The sequence below is a fragment of the Artibeus jamaicensis genome, unplaced genomic scaffold, assembly GCF_021234435.1.
Source record: "Artibeus jamaicensis isolate MK-2021 breed Jamaican fruit bat unplaced genomic scaffold, CSHL_Jam_final contig_777, whole genome shotgun sequence".
Lineage (NCBI taxonomy): Eukaryota > Metazoa > Chordata > Mammalia > Chiroptera > Phyllostomidae > Artibeus > Artibeus jamaicensis.
Window position 1 is genome coordinate 2,332,087 of NW_026521966.1, and position 12,929 is coordinate 2,345,015.

Sequence of the window (12,929 nt, forward strand, 5' to 3'; positions counted from 1 at the left end):
CACACTTTGAGTACCCAGCTTGGGTGACAGGGGAGGCTATGTCACTGGACCCTATAGAATACTCGCTATATTTGATCATGCTATCATTACAGGTAGTCATAGCAGCTCTACCATAGAAACAAACACAGAGAGGCTGCCAAAATGAGGAGACAAAGAAACATGGTCAAAGTGAAAGAACAGTTCAAAACTCTAGAAAAAGAATTAAACAAAATGGAGATAAGCAGTCTATCAGATGCAGAGTTCAAAACATTGGCTCTAAGGATGCTCAGGGAGCCTTGGCTGGTGTGGCTCAGTCGAGTGCTGGCCTGTGAACCGAAAGGTCACTGGTTCGATTCCCAGTCAGGGCACATGCCAACCCAGGCATGGTTCCCAACTAGGGGCGTGTGAGAGATAGCCAATTGATGTATCTCTTGAATGTTGATGTTCCTCTCCTTTCCCTTTCCTTCCCTTCCCTCTAAAAATAAATAAATAAAATATTTAAAACAAAAAGAATGCTCAAGGAACTTAGTGAGTACCTCAATAGCATAAAAAAGATCCAGTCAGAAACAAAGGCTACACTAATTGAAATAACAATTTACAGGGAAATAACAGTAGCATGGATGAAGCTGAGAATCAAATCAATGATTTGGAACATAAGGAAGAAAAAAACAACCAATCAGAACAACAAGAAGAAAAAAGAATCTATAAAAACAAGAATAGTATAAGCAGCCTTTGAGACAATGTCAAGAGGTCCAACATTTGCATCATAAGGGAGCCAGATGGAGAAGAGAAGGAGCAAGAAATTGGAAGTCTGTTTGAAAAAATAATGGAAGAAAACTGCCTAATTTGGTGAAGGAAATAGACATATAAGTCCAGGTAGCACAAAAAATCCCAAACAGATGGATTCAAAGATATTCACTCCAAGGCACAGCATAATGAAAATGTTGTCAGCTCTAAGGCACAGCATAATTAAAATGACAAAGGTTAAAGATAAAGAGAGAATTAGTTGCCTCATGTATGTACCCTGGCTGGGGATAGAACCCACAACCTGGATATGTGCCCTGACCGGGAATTGAATATGCAACCTTTGGTGTACGGGATGATGCCTCAACCAACTGAGCCACCTGGCCAGGGTGACAGTTTTAAAAATTGAAGTATAACATACACAGAGAAAAGTGGCTAAATATTATATATATAGCATGCCATTAGCAGCACCCAACAAGTCCCTTCAGTGCCTCCTTCAAGATACTACTCTCATTCCCCCTTCCAAAAGAAAAAAAAAAAAGATTTTGGATAATGTTGATTAATTTTGCCTGCTTTAGAACTTTACTGTTTTGTTCTATCATTCTTGATTTGTGGGAAAGAGAGTTCTTTCTAGCTCTTTCCAACTTAATTGTGTCCAGGTAGCATTCTCAAAAGTCATTATCTTCATCTTTGTCACTCTGTAGTACCTTAGGAAATATAAATACAAACCCAAGCTTGAGCACAGCTTCTTTTTTTTAAAATTTTGATTTTAATTTACTTTTATCCTTATTCAAGGACATTTTTTTCTTCATTGCTTTTAGAGAGAAAAGAAAGGGAGGGAGGAGGAGAGCAAGAGAGGGAGAGAAACGTGGATCGGTTGCCTCATGTACATGCCTTGACCAGAAATCAAACCTGTGACCTTTTGGTCTGCAGGGCTGTATTCCAGCCCACTGTGCCCTACTGGCCAGGGCACTTCTTGGTTTAAATATTTGCCTTGGCCTTGTCCAGGTAGCTCATTTGGTTAGAGTGTCATTCTGATACATCAAGGTTGAGGGTTTGATTTCTAGTCAGGGACTGTAGGAGAACCAACCATTGCATTCATAAATAAGTGAAACATTTCTTTCTCTCAAATCAATCAATAAAAAGTTTAAATGTTTGCCTTAAACAAGCTGGATTTTTTTGTTTGTTAGCTATTTCCATTTCTCCCCATGCGTCTGACCTTTTGCATGTTTCACCTTTGTTTTACAGGAACTCTGTGTTAGGGATATTAGACTTTTACCTATTGTGTTGCGAATGTTCTCCCCAGCCTCTCATTTGTGTTTCAGCTTTATTGCTGTGCTGGATTTAAAATATTTTGTGTACTGTAATCCAGCTTGAGTTTTGTGTTCTGCTTAGGAAGGCCACCTCCATCCAGGATTTATGTAAAAAAAGAAATTCTGTATTTTTTTTCAGTTAAGTTTTATCATTGGTTTGTATACATAACCTGTTGGGATTTGAATGTAGTGTGAGGGATCCCTGTAAAAATTTAAAAAGCAGATAGGATATTTAAACATCTTTCTTTGAGCTTTTCCATTAAAAAAAAACTTGCTTGAATTTCAGTCTGCTTATGGCTACTACACTTTTCGACCCACAAACTTCTAGAAAAAGTTTCCACTCACATTTTTCCTGATTATACCTTCTTTTTGTCAACTCAGTGTTGTCTGTATGGCCTCTGCCTCACCATTACACTGAAACAGTTTATGCCCAGGGCAGCCTTGGGTTTTCAGCATACTGAGCCCAAAGGACTAAATGCCCAGAGGAGTAAATTTAGACCCCTCTTTCCTGAGCAGTGTGTATTTATTGTTGGGGACTTTCTCCCCGAAATGTCCTCCTTTGGCTTCTTTGATACAGCTTTTTCCCAGATTTCTTTCTGCTTCTCTGCCTCACCCTTCTTAGTCACTTTTGTAGCCTCCTCTTTTTTTTTATCTCCAACATTTTGGTATAGCCTGGAAATCTTTCAGTCAGATCCTCTACGGTTATACTTAATGATGCTCATTCTTTGGTGATGTTGTCAGCCTTAGGACTTCAGTTAGCAACAGTGTCCTGACAACACCCAAATCTCTATCTTCAATTCAGATTTCTTTTTAAAGAAATTTACATTGTATTTATGCCCCATGGTATTTTACAAGTAAACCTATTGTTACTTCTTCTGTTCAGGTCTCAAAGCACATCTTATTATTTCCCATTTTAGAGAATGAACACTCATACCTAGCTGCTCTATGTAGAAGAAACCTGTTTGTCATTAGCCATGTTACTTCTCTTTTTAAAAAAATTATTGAATTTATTGGGGAGACATTGGTTACTAAAACTGTATAGGTTTCAGGGATATAATTCTATAATACATCATCTGTGTACTGTATTTGTATTGTGTGTTCACCACCCCAAGTAAAGTCTCCTTTCATCAGCTTTTACCCTCTTGTACCTCCCTCCACCCTCTTTCCCTCTGGTAATCACCATACTGTTGTCTGTTGCTTAATCCCTTCACCTCTTTTTACGCAGCCACCCATCCTCTAGTCCCCTTCCCTTTTGACAGCTGTCAGTCTAATGGACCAGTTCTCCAGGTCCATTCATACCATTGCAGAAGGAAATATTTCCTTCTTTTTTTAATGACTGAGTAGTAGTCCACTGTGTAAAGGTGTCACAGCTTTTTTGAATCTACTCATCCACCAGTGGGCACTTGGGTTGCTTCCAGGTCTTGGCTATTGTAAATAACACTCTAATGAACAAAAGGTTGCATGTATTCTTTCAAATTAAGTGTTTTAGGTTTAATTTTTTCAATTTAAAAAATTTGGGGGTTGGTAAAAGTGCTTAATAATTAAAGTGGTCCTGCACATCTTCCCAACACCTATGCTGTTAAGAAATTTAATCAAAACCAGGCCTTCAGAATTAACTTCCCTGATTTTCTTCCCCTTAACCTAGTTTATTAATTATTAATGGTCTTGTGTGCTTGTCACTCATATATAGAGTCTAGAATATGGGTTTGAATGAACCAGAGTTTCAGAACTTTTTGGTATGATTTACACTGAAGGATGTACCTTTTTATAATTTTAAATATATTTTATTGATATCTTTACTGGAACTTTTAACATGAAAAAACCTAGTTAATATTTGATAGGATATATCTAACATCTTATTTGCTTAATTGTTCTTAGGATATGTAAAAATTTGTTTTTATAATAGTAGATGTGACCTCTTAAGATTTTGATCACTTAAATAGAGATAAAGTAGATATAACCAAACTTGATCTGATGGTAAAAAATGCAATTTTTCCTTTACTTTAACAAAATATTCTGGTATATCTTGGGTTCCATGAGGTAAGAAGAGTTTTCAGATATTTTGTGCAAAATAAATCACTTACACTTGGATAATTAGACAAGCTCAACACAAGAAATTCAGTGTGGGTATATTTTTTTATTCATTTCATGAAGTACACACTTTAAGAAAATAAAAATAAAATTTATCTTAAGATTTATAGCTACTCTTAGCTACTGAGTATCAAATTCTTTGCTGCTAAATGCTTTATGTACTTGACCAAGGTTATTCTTATAAAAACCATGGAAGATAGATATCATTACCATTTTACAGGTAAAGGAAATAAGCCTCAGAAAGGTATTACTGTGCTCAAGGTCACTTGGATGAGGTCTGACCTTAGCCCTAACTGACTCAAGACCCTTGGCTTTCATCATCTGATTTTAGTGACTTTCTCCAAAGATTAAAGGCAAACCAGTCATCAGTTAACCTTGAGCACTACTCAGTATCTCTCCCTGGACTCTTCTGATTTTTTTTTCACTTCAATAGTATCTGCCATAATTTAGAAATCCTATCTATTTAAATATATAGATAAAAATTATAAAATGTATTTTGTCTACATGTGTACTACATGAGAGACAAAGACAGATTCCAATACAGTCAGTGATAGTGCTGGGCATTAAAAAAATTTTTAATTCTGCTTATCTCATTATATGGAGAATTGATGCATTTTTTTCCATGAGGCCACTTTTAATACTTGAATTCAAGATAAGTGGTGTAGTGAGATGATACAATTTTCTTTCGTTACCCTCAGTCTTTGATTTAAGAATTATAGCCTGGCTTTGAAAAGCAGACATTTGTCAGTGACTATTAAAATAATCATGAACTTTACTCCCTTCTTTTTACAGTAGTTGTGTGTCCTTCAGCCTCTTTAAGAACATCACATGAAAGGTTAATGATGCTAATGTTAACAAGCATATAAATTGTATGATAATACTAAAGGATTTTTATAAACTAAGCTAATATGTTAATGGTCACTTTAGAGAAATGTAAAGCAATAAAATCTATAAAAGATTGGAATTCTGAAAAGCAAAATCTTTCCCTACATTTCATAAATGAAAAATCAAGGGACAGGGAAGGTGAGAAAAGTATTGCCCTCTTCTCCAATATGTAGGAACTGTTATTTATCCAAGAAAATGATGGGCTATTTCTCCCCTAATGGTCATTTTACTAAAAATTTGTCCCTTCTGTATATGTGATCCATACAAAGGCCTGAAGCTATTTTTCAGATTAGTTAAGTGTCAAAAAATTTATAGCAGCCCTGCTGAGTGCTTCATTATCTGCCATTGCAGAGCGAGAGCCACAATTGTGTAACTCATTGATGCAGGGTCTTGACCTCTGCAATGCCCATATTAGCATCTCAGTCATTACTTAAAAGTCTCCAGAGCCATAACCCTGACCATTGGCAATTTGTTCTTGGCAAAAGAAATCTTAGCTTCCAACAGGTTTCTGTTGGTTAAACAGGTTCCATACACCCTTATTTATCACACACACACACACAGTACATATGCAGTAAGGTCTCTCCGTAACTCAGGTTACATGAGTGCAGTATATCCTTCTTTTAGTTTTACTCCCTTTTGCTATCTAGTTATGACACCAGCTTGGTAGGTATATCAGCTACATTACTATTCACTAGGGCACAAATGCAGAATACAAAACTGATAAGAGAAATGTAGGTTTTAATTAAAGGGCAGAAAGTGAGACATTTCCGATGGTTAACAGAAATGCTTAGATTATTTACTTGGCCATTTTCATTGAATTTCCTTCTTCCTATGAGATTTAATTTAAATATAAAGAATTTTATATTCTTTATATTTATAAATATTCTTTATAAATATAAATATAAATATTCTTATATATTTATATAAATATAAATATTATGTTCTTTATATTTATAAATATAAAGAATTTTATTGCCAGAAAGGTTTACAGATATTACTTGCAAAATACTTTTCTTAGTTTCCAATATGCACATCTCAGTGTGTCACAAAAATTTAAAAATAAGGGAAAACACAATGAATGCTGCAAGTATAAGCATAGAGGTACCTGTTTCCATTTGGGGCAGGGACAAAATTAGGTCATTCTGAGTTATCCAAAGGACCATTGAACTCATTGATTAATGCAGTTGGATAACATTTAGTCTTGTGATTAGTAATTGAAAATATTTATGCCATACCATTCAACTTACTTTACAAGCACTTCTCTTTAATCACTTGAAATGTCTTTGAAGTAAAAAATTTTTACACAAGAATGGTGTGTGTGCAGATATGTAGGGCCAAAAGTAGGTTTACAGTTACAAGCATGCAAAAATAGTTTCTTTTTGTATTATTGTTCATTAATTATTATATTACTTTCCACATGAACAACTGTAAACCTACTTTTGCTCCACACTCCATACAATAAAACCAAAGTAACCTTGGTTCCTCAAACAAAATTTTAATGTTCCATTTAAGAATATCTAAATCTTTTTTTCTTTCTTAAAAATACATTTTATTGATTATGCCATTATAATTGTCCCATTTCCCTCCCTTCTTTCCCCTCTACCCTGCACACCCCTCCCCCACCAGTCTCCCCTTTCATTTATGTCCATGTGTCACAAGTTCTTTAGCTTCTACATTTCCCACACTACTCTTGCCCTCCCCCATCTATTTTCTCCCCACTGTCTATGCTACTCATTCTCTGTACCTTCTCCCCACTTCTCCCACTCTCCCTGTTGCTAATTCTCCATGTGATCTCCATTTCTGTGGCTCTGCTCCTGATCTAGCTGTCAGTTTGCTTTTGTTTTAGGTGTGTTTGTTAATACCTGTGAGTTTGCTGTCCTTTCACTGTTCATATTTTTAATCTTCTTTTTCTTAGATAAGTCCCTTTAACATTTCATGTAATAAGTGCTTGGTGATGATGAACTCCTTTAACTTGACCTTATCTGGGAAGTGCCTTATTTTCCCTTCCATTCTAAATGAAAGCTTTGCTGGATAGAGCAATCTTGGTTGTAGTCTTTGGATTTCATGACTTGGAATACCTCTTTTCAGCCCCTTTTTGCCTATAAGGTCTCTTTGAGAAATCAGCTGACAGTCTGATGGGAACTCCTTTGTAGGTGACTGTCCCCTATCTCTTGCTGCTTCTAGGATTCTCTCCTTCATTTTAATCTTGGCTAATGTAATTATGATGTGCCTTGGTGTGTTCCTCCTTGGGTCTACCTTCTTTGGGACTCTCTGAGCTTCTTGGACTTCCTGGAGGTCTATTTCCTTTGCCAGATTGGGGAAGTTCTCCTTCATTATTTGTTCAAATAAGTGTTCCACTTGTTGCTGTTCCTCTTTCCCTTCTGGTGCCCCTATCATTTGGATGTTGGAATGTTTAGAGATGTCCTGGAGGTTCCTAAGCCTCTGCTCATTTTTTAAAATTATTGTTTCTTCATTCTTTTCTGTTTGGTTGTTTCTTTCTTCCTTCTGGTTCACTCCATTGATTTTAGTCCCAGTTTCCTTTCCATCACTATTGGTTCCCTGAGCATTTTGCTTCATTTCACTTAGTGTAGCCTTCATTTTTTCATCTAATTTGCGAGTAAAATCAACCAGTTCTGTGAGCATCCTGATCACCAGTTTTTTGAACTGTGCATCTGATAGGTTGGCTATCTCTTGATCGCTTAGAAGTATTGGCTCTGGGGCTTTGATCCATTCTTTCATTTGAGCCATTTTTTGCCGGGGTGGTGGGGTGGAGGTTGTGGTCATGCCTGTTATGTATGAGGGGTGGAGGCTTAGGTGTTCACCAAGGTGGGGCAACCCAGTGGTTGGGTTGTGATGCTGTATGTGGGGGCGGGGTCAGAGAGGGAATAATGGTGCTTGCTCCACTCTGTCAGGTTTTGGTCCCCTCTGCTGCTTCCCACAAGCAAATTGGGTCCTTCTGGTGCTGTTTTTCAGGTGGGTGGCCTTGTGTACATTCTAGGACCCTGTGGGTCTCTCCAACAAATTCTCCCATGAGGCTGGGAGTTTCTCCTGACACCTCAAACCCCACAAGTTTTTTCAATTGGTGCTTTTAGGCTTTATTTCCCGTTGCTGGGGCCCTGGGTTGCAGAGTCTGTCTCACTGCCTGTTTTTTTTGCCTGGTTTATCTGTGCGCAAATAGTGTGTCTGCGGTCTACCGGCCACCTTGTGCTCCTTACTGGGTTTGCTCGTTTCCTCCCCTCATCTTGGTCTGCCAACCACTGCTTTATCCTGCCGGGACCCCTCTCTGCCCCTCTTACCGGTCTGGATGAATGGTTTGTTGTCGTTGGACTTTGGTACAGTTGAATTTTCTGTCTGTTCTGGTTGAGTTTTTGTTTCTAAATCTTTGTTGTCCTCAAATTCGGTTGTGTGAGGAGGCACAGTGTTTCCCACCCACGCCTCCATCTTGGCTGGAGAACATCTAAATCTTGAAGACCTAAAATGTTGGACTTAAAACTAGCAGAAAATAAAACTTTGGTTAGTGTGAAAAGCTCCTTATTATTCTTTGTGGGAACTGAGTCTAGAGAGGCCAGGGCAGTCTCACCTTTGGCAACCAGAAACACCTTTTACAAATTTCAAAGAAAGAAAGAAAGAGGGGAGTGGGGGGAGGAAAAGCTTAATCTATAACACAAACTCAGAGGTGTTTAACTGAGACAAGTAGCCATTTTAAAATATGTATTTCATTGGTATGTAGTGTATTCGCAATGTGCAACCACCATCTCTCTGTAGTTTCAAAACTTTTTCATCATCCTATTAAAAAAACCCATACCTGTTAAGTAGGCACATTCCGTTTCCCCCTCACCCATCCATTGGTGATCTCGCTCAGCTTTCTGTATCTGTAGTTGCCTTTTCTGACTATATCAAAGGAGTCATACAATATGTGACCTTAGCGTCTGGTTGCTTTCACTTAGCCTGTTTTTTTGAGCTTTGTATAAGTTGTAAATGTATCAGAACTTACTTTTTATGGCCGATAACATTCCATTGTATGTATATACCATAATTTGTTTATGAATTCATTTGTTGATGGATATTTGGGTTGTGTCCACCTTTTTACTATTATGATCAGCACTGCTACATAAACACTCGCGTGCAACTTCCTATGTGGACAGCTGTTTTCATTTCTCTTGAGTATATACTTAGGAGTGGAATTTCTAGGGTATATTGGAACTCTGTGTTTTAACTTTTTGAGGAATTGTGTGTGATTTTAACCTCCATGTCACCAAGCTTGGTTGATTATTCTATCTCCTAAATATCACTGTTTTTCATTATTATTCCCACTACCATATACTAAAGGTACACTTTCTGGGATTACTTTATTAACTTCCTTTTTGTTTTCTTTGTCATTACCATGGCCTTATTCTGTGTCATCTTAAAGATACTACAAAGTTGGTTTTTGATACTGTAAATCTGATGAGGTTACCTTATTGTTTTAAAAACAACAAAAGAGAAACTCATCATCATAGCCCTCTGGATAAAGCGTAAACTTACGTGGCCTGCAAAGACTCTTTTCTGTCTAATTCTTCTGTCTAGTTTCATCTTAACCACCCCCAATTGGTCTAGCCATATACTGATGTCCATTTTTCAAGTTTTTCTATGCTTCTCTAGCTTGAGCACCTCCCCCCACCCAAATCCTTTGTCTTGTTTAGATGTCTCTTTTCTTTTTAGAAACCCTTTCTGTCTGTTCATGATCATAATGTCCCCTCCAAATTCCTGTACTAATGTTGGAGCATTTGCTACACATTGTGGAAATCAGAAGCTGATAGTTAAGTGCCAGGTGATATAGTGCAGACTAGAATAAGTATAATTATTAGGAATTCAGAGGTCAAAAGATTATTTGGTAAATTACTTAGGGAAGGCCTCAGCAAGGAAGGTGTTACTTGAATTGGACTTTGAAGGAAGCATTCATGAAGGTGTGGTAATGGTCTGCAACTATGGGTAGATTAAACCTGTTGAATATTTATATGGATGCAGACCTATGAGGACTGAGCAAAGGCCATGACAGAAGGCCATGAGATATTGGACATTCTTCAACATTGCTTATGTGTTACTTACTTGAAACAAGCAGTGGACTCAATTATTTCAATGGAAGAAAAGCATAACGAGAATGTACAAAAGATTACAAGAACTTAATGATGTACTGATAGAAATGAGAAGGAATGATATACTTCTCAGGGGTGTCTAACTGCTGCCCCATGGGCCACATGAGGCCCAGGATGGCTATGAATGTGGCCCAGCACAAAATTGTCTATTTACTTTTTTAAAACATTGAGATTTTTTTTGTTTTCCTAAATTTGGTGTATTTAATGTGTAGCCCAAGACAACTCTTCTTCCAGTGTAGTCCAGAGATGCTGAAAAAGTTGGACACCTGTGCTGGGAAATGTAGGGAAATTTTCCAGGGTAATTTTTGACCATGTATGCTATTGATAATTTCAGAGTACACCCACATACATATATAAAACTCCACTAAACTTGTGGAACATGCAACAAGTAGGTGATTTCTAGATACTGGTAAATTACAGAATGTTCCACAAGACTCTTGTAGTCAGTGTTGGAGAAGTGTACTGTGTTTATCTAGAAAAAGACGGGAAAGAAGATAACTGTGGAAAATAACTGCCTGTTTTGCAGTGGTCTGTGCTCTACCCTGCCCCTCAGTTGGCAGTGTGAGTGGGGCTTTCAGCTTCTCCCTCAATAGTCAGCACTCAGTGAGTGTTTACATGCACAACAAAATAAGAATAAAATGTAATTTTTGTATTTGCATTTTCAGTATCTTCTTATGTTTTATGATAGCTATTTAAAAGTAAAAATGCATTTCTTGTTTCATGAAATAATAGTACTGACTTAAAACTATTTATAAAAGTCTACTTTTTTCTGTTAGGCAAAAATGTTAGACTTTAAAAATCTCCCCTTAAATTTTGAGAAAAGAAGCCATTCATATTTAAATAGAAAACTCACTTTTGGCTTTCTCTGTGTTTCACTGACATTTTGGGGTATTAAATTTTAGTTGAAATAACACCACCTCTGATTCCTCAAAAAAAAAAGTAATATCTTTTTCTCAGTTATCAACACACTTTGTTCAGTGTTTTATTGCACTTTGAGTTGTATATTTACTTTTATTATTATGATACCTTTATTATTAGACTGAGATTCTTGAAGAGGGTGGCAGGAATTATGAGAATTACAGACCTGTTCGGGCTCCCAGCAAGTTCTTTCTGGGCCGGTCTCCTTTGCATGGGCTTTGTTTCTGCTACTCAGTTTCAGCCAGCCAGTCAGTGCTCTGTGTCTGAGCTTCCCAGTTGGTGATATATATACATACTTATACACTATCATGATTGTGGTGATAGCTTCACACTGTCTGCATACATCAGTATGCATTAAATGATATAATTTAAGTATGTGTCATTCACAGAATGCACATTATACCTTGTTAAAGCTGTTTAAAAAATTCCTTACTTAATGCCCATGATCAGTAGGTCATCACTACTGTAGTAAGCTCAGTGTCTCCAAGAACTGTTTAGACTTTGCACTCCTCACTTGTCCTTCTAAGGTCCCCTGTTGGCCGATGTCTCCCAGCCTCACTAGTCCTTTGCCTCTGTTCTTGTCCCCAGCCTCCATCATTCTCCATTCATGCCAGAGCCACTCTCTTTGGAACAGAAAAATCTTATGATTATAGGCTCCAGGTATTAATCTTAAACTGCTCCTGTGTGATGAAAGCTGTGGCTGGCAGAGGGGTCAACACACATAGGCAGGACACATGGAGCCTCTCTGTTCTGTCCGTGCTCAGAGTCTGATGGGCCACACATGAACATCAGTTGTAGGTGCGTATCCCCAAGGTTACAAAGGAGTTGTCAAATAGACATACAGATACAAGTATAAATGAAGGTTGGTTAAGCTCAGTACATTCCAATGAAAAGGTATTAGGCACTCTGTTGGTATTTCTGAAAGTGCACCCAAAAGATCACAGCATCAGAATTGCTTGAAGGACTGGTTTAATTTCTCTCAGAAGGAGAGTTTCTGGGGGAAAAGTTGGAAATGCTTTGGTCATCAGGTAGCATTTTCCTAATGGATCCAGGTATATCCATTTAATAGTTTAGAATTAATAAGGTGTATATTCAAGTTTTGTGGGGTTTTTTTGGATAAAAATTATGGGCCTTAATTTTAAAGTTTTGATTAAATTTTTCTTTCTCCACAGAGCTCAACAAAAATCCAGTGGAAGGCTTTTCAGCAGGTTTAATAGATGACAATGATCTCTACCGATGGGAAGTCCTTATTATTGGTCCTCCAGATACACTTTAGTAAGTACAGTGAAACTGACATCAAAGTGGAGCTCTTTTAATTAATTAAAATGTAAAGTATTCTGGCAAACTGAAGTGAAATTATTTTTTTAAAGCAGGTGGAATGGCTATGTTTAGTATCAGTTTTATGGAATGATCATGTCTCGGGATTTTTGTGTCCTGCTTAAAACTCTAATGTCTATATCCTGTTGCTTTCTTCAGTATATAAGTTTCAGGAATTCAGTTCTTCTCAATACCTGGGATAAACTTATTATAGAAGAGCTATCTATAAAGTGAGGTTATATATAAATAATACATTTTTTTACTTGTATTCCAGAAATTAGTTTTGTCAGGATAGGGAAGAAGAAAATCCTTTATTGAAATGTTTTTTCTTCCCTTTCCTTGTGTTTTCTGTACCTTTTCTTGAAAGGGAACATGATAATTTTAAAGGGAAGGCTTTATCATTCTTCACATTTCGTCACCTTAATTAAAACACACTGTCAGTCTGGGAGATTTCATACAGAGCATGGTGTACGCATCAGTGTCCTAAGCAGGCTGGAAAGAACTTTCAGGATCATCGTTTTAGTGGTTCTCTGTTAGGTCCCCACAG

At 37.2% G+C, this 12,929-nt stretch overlaps 1 protein-coding gene across 1 annotated transcript in view; it reads left to right on the top strand.

The window, feature by feature from the left end:
* Positions 1-12,929, top strand: part of UBE2G1 (ubiquitin conjugating enzyme E2 G1) — a 115,933-nt gene that overhangs the window by 69,712 nt on the left and 33,292 nt on the right. Inside the window, exon 2 of the mRNA XM_037133033.2 lies at positions 12,238-12,340. Coding sequence (XP_036988928.1) covers positions 12,238-12,340 — 103 coding nt within the window. The remainder of the gene's footprint in view (positions 1-12,237; positions 12,341-12,929) is intronic.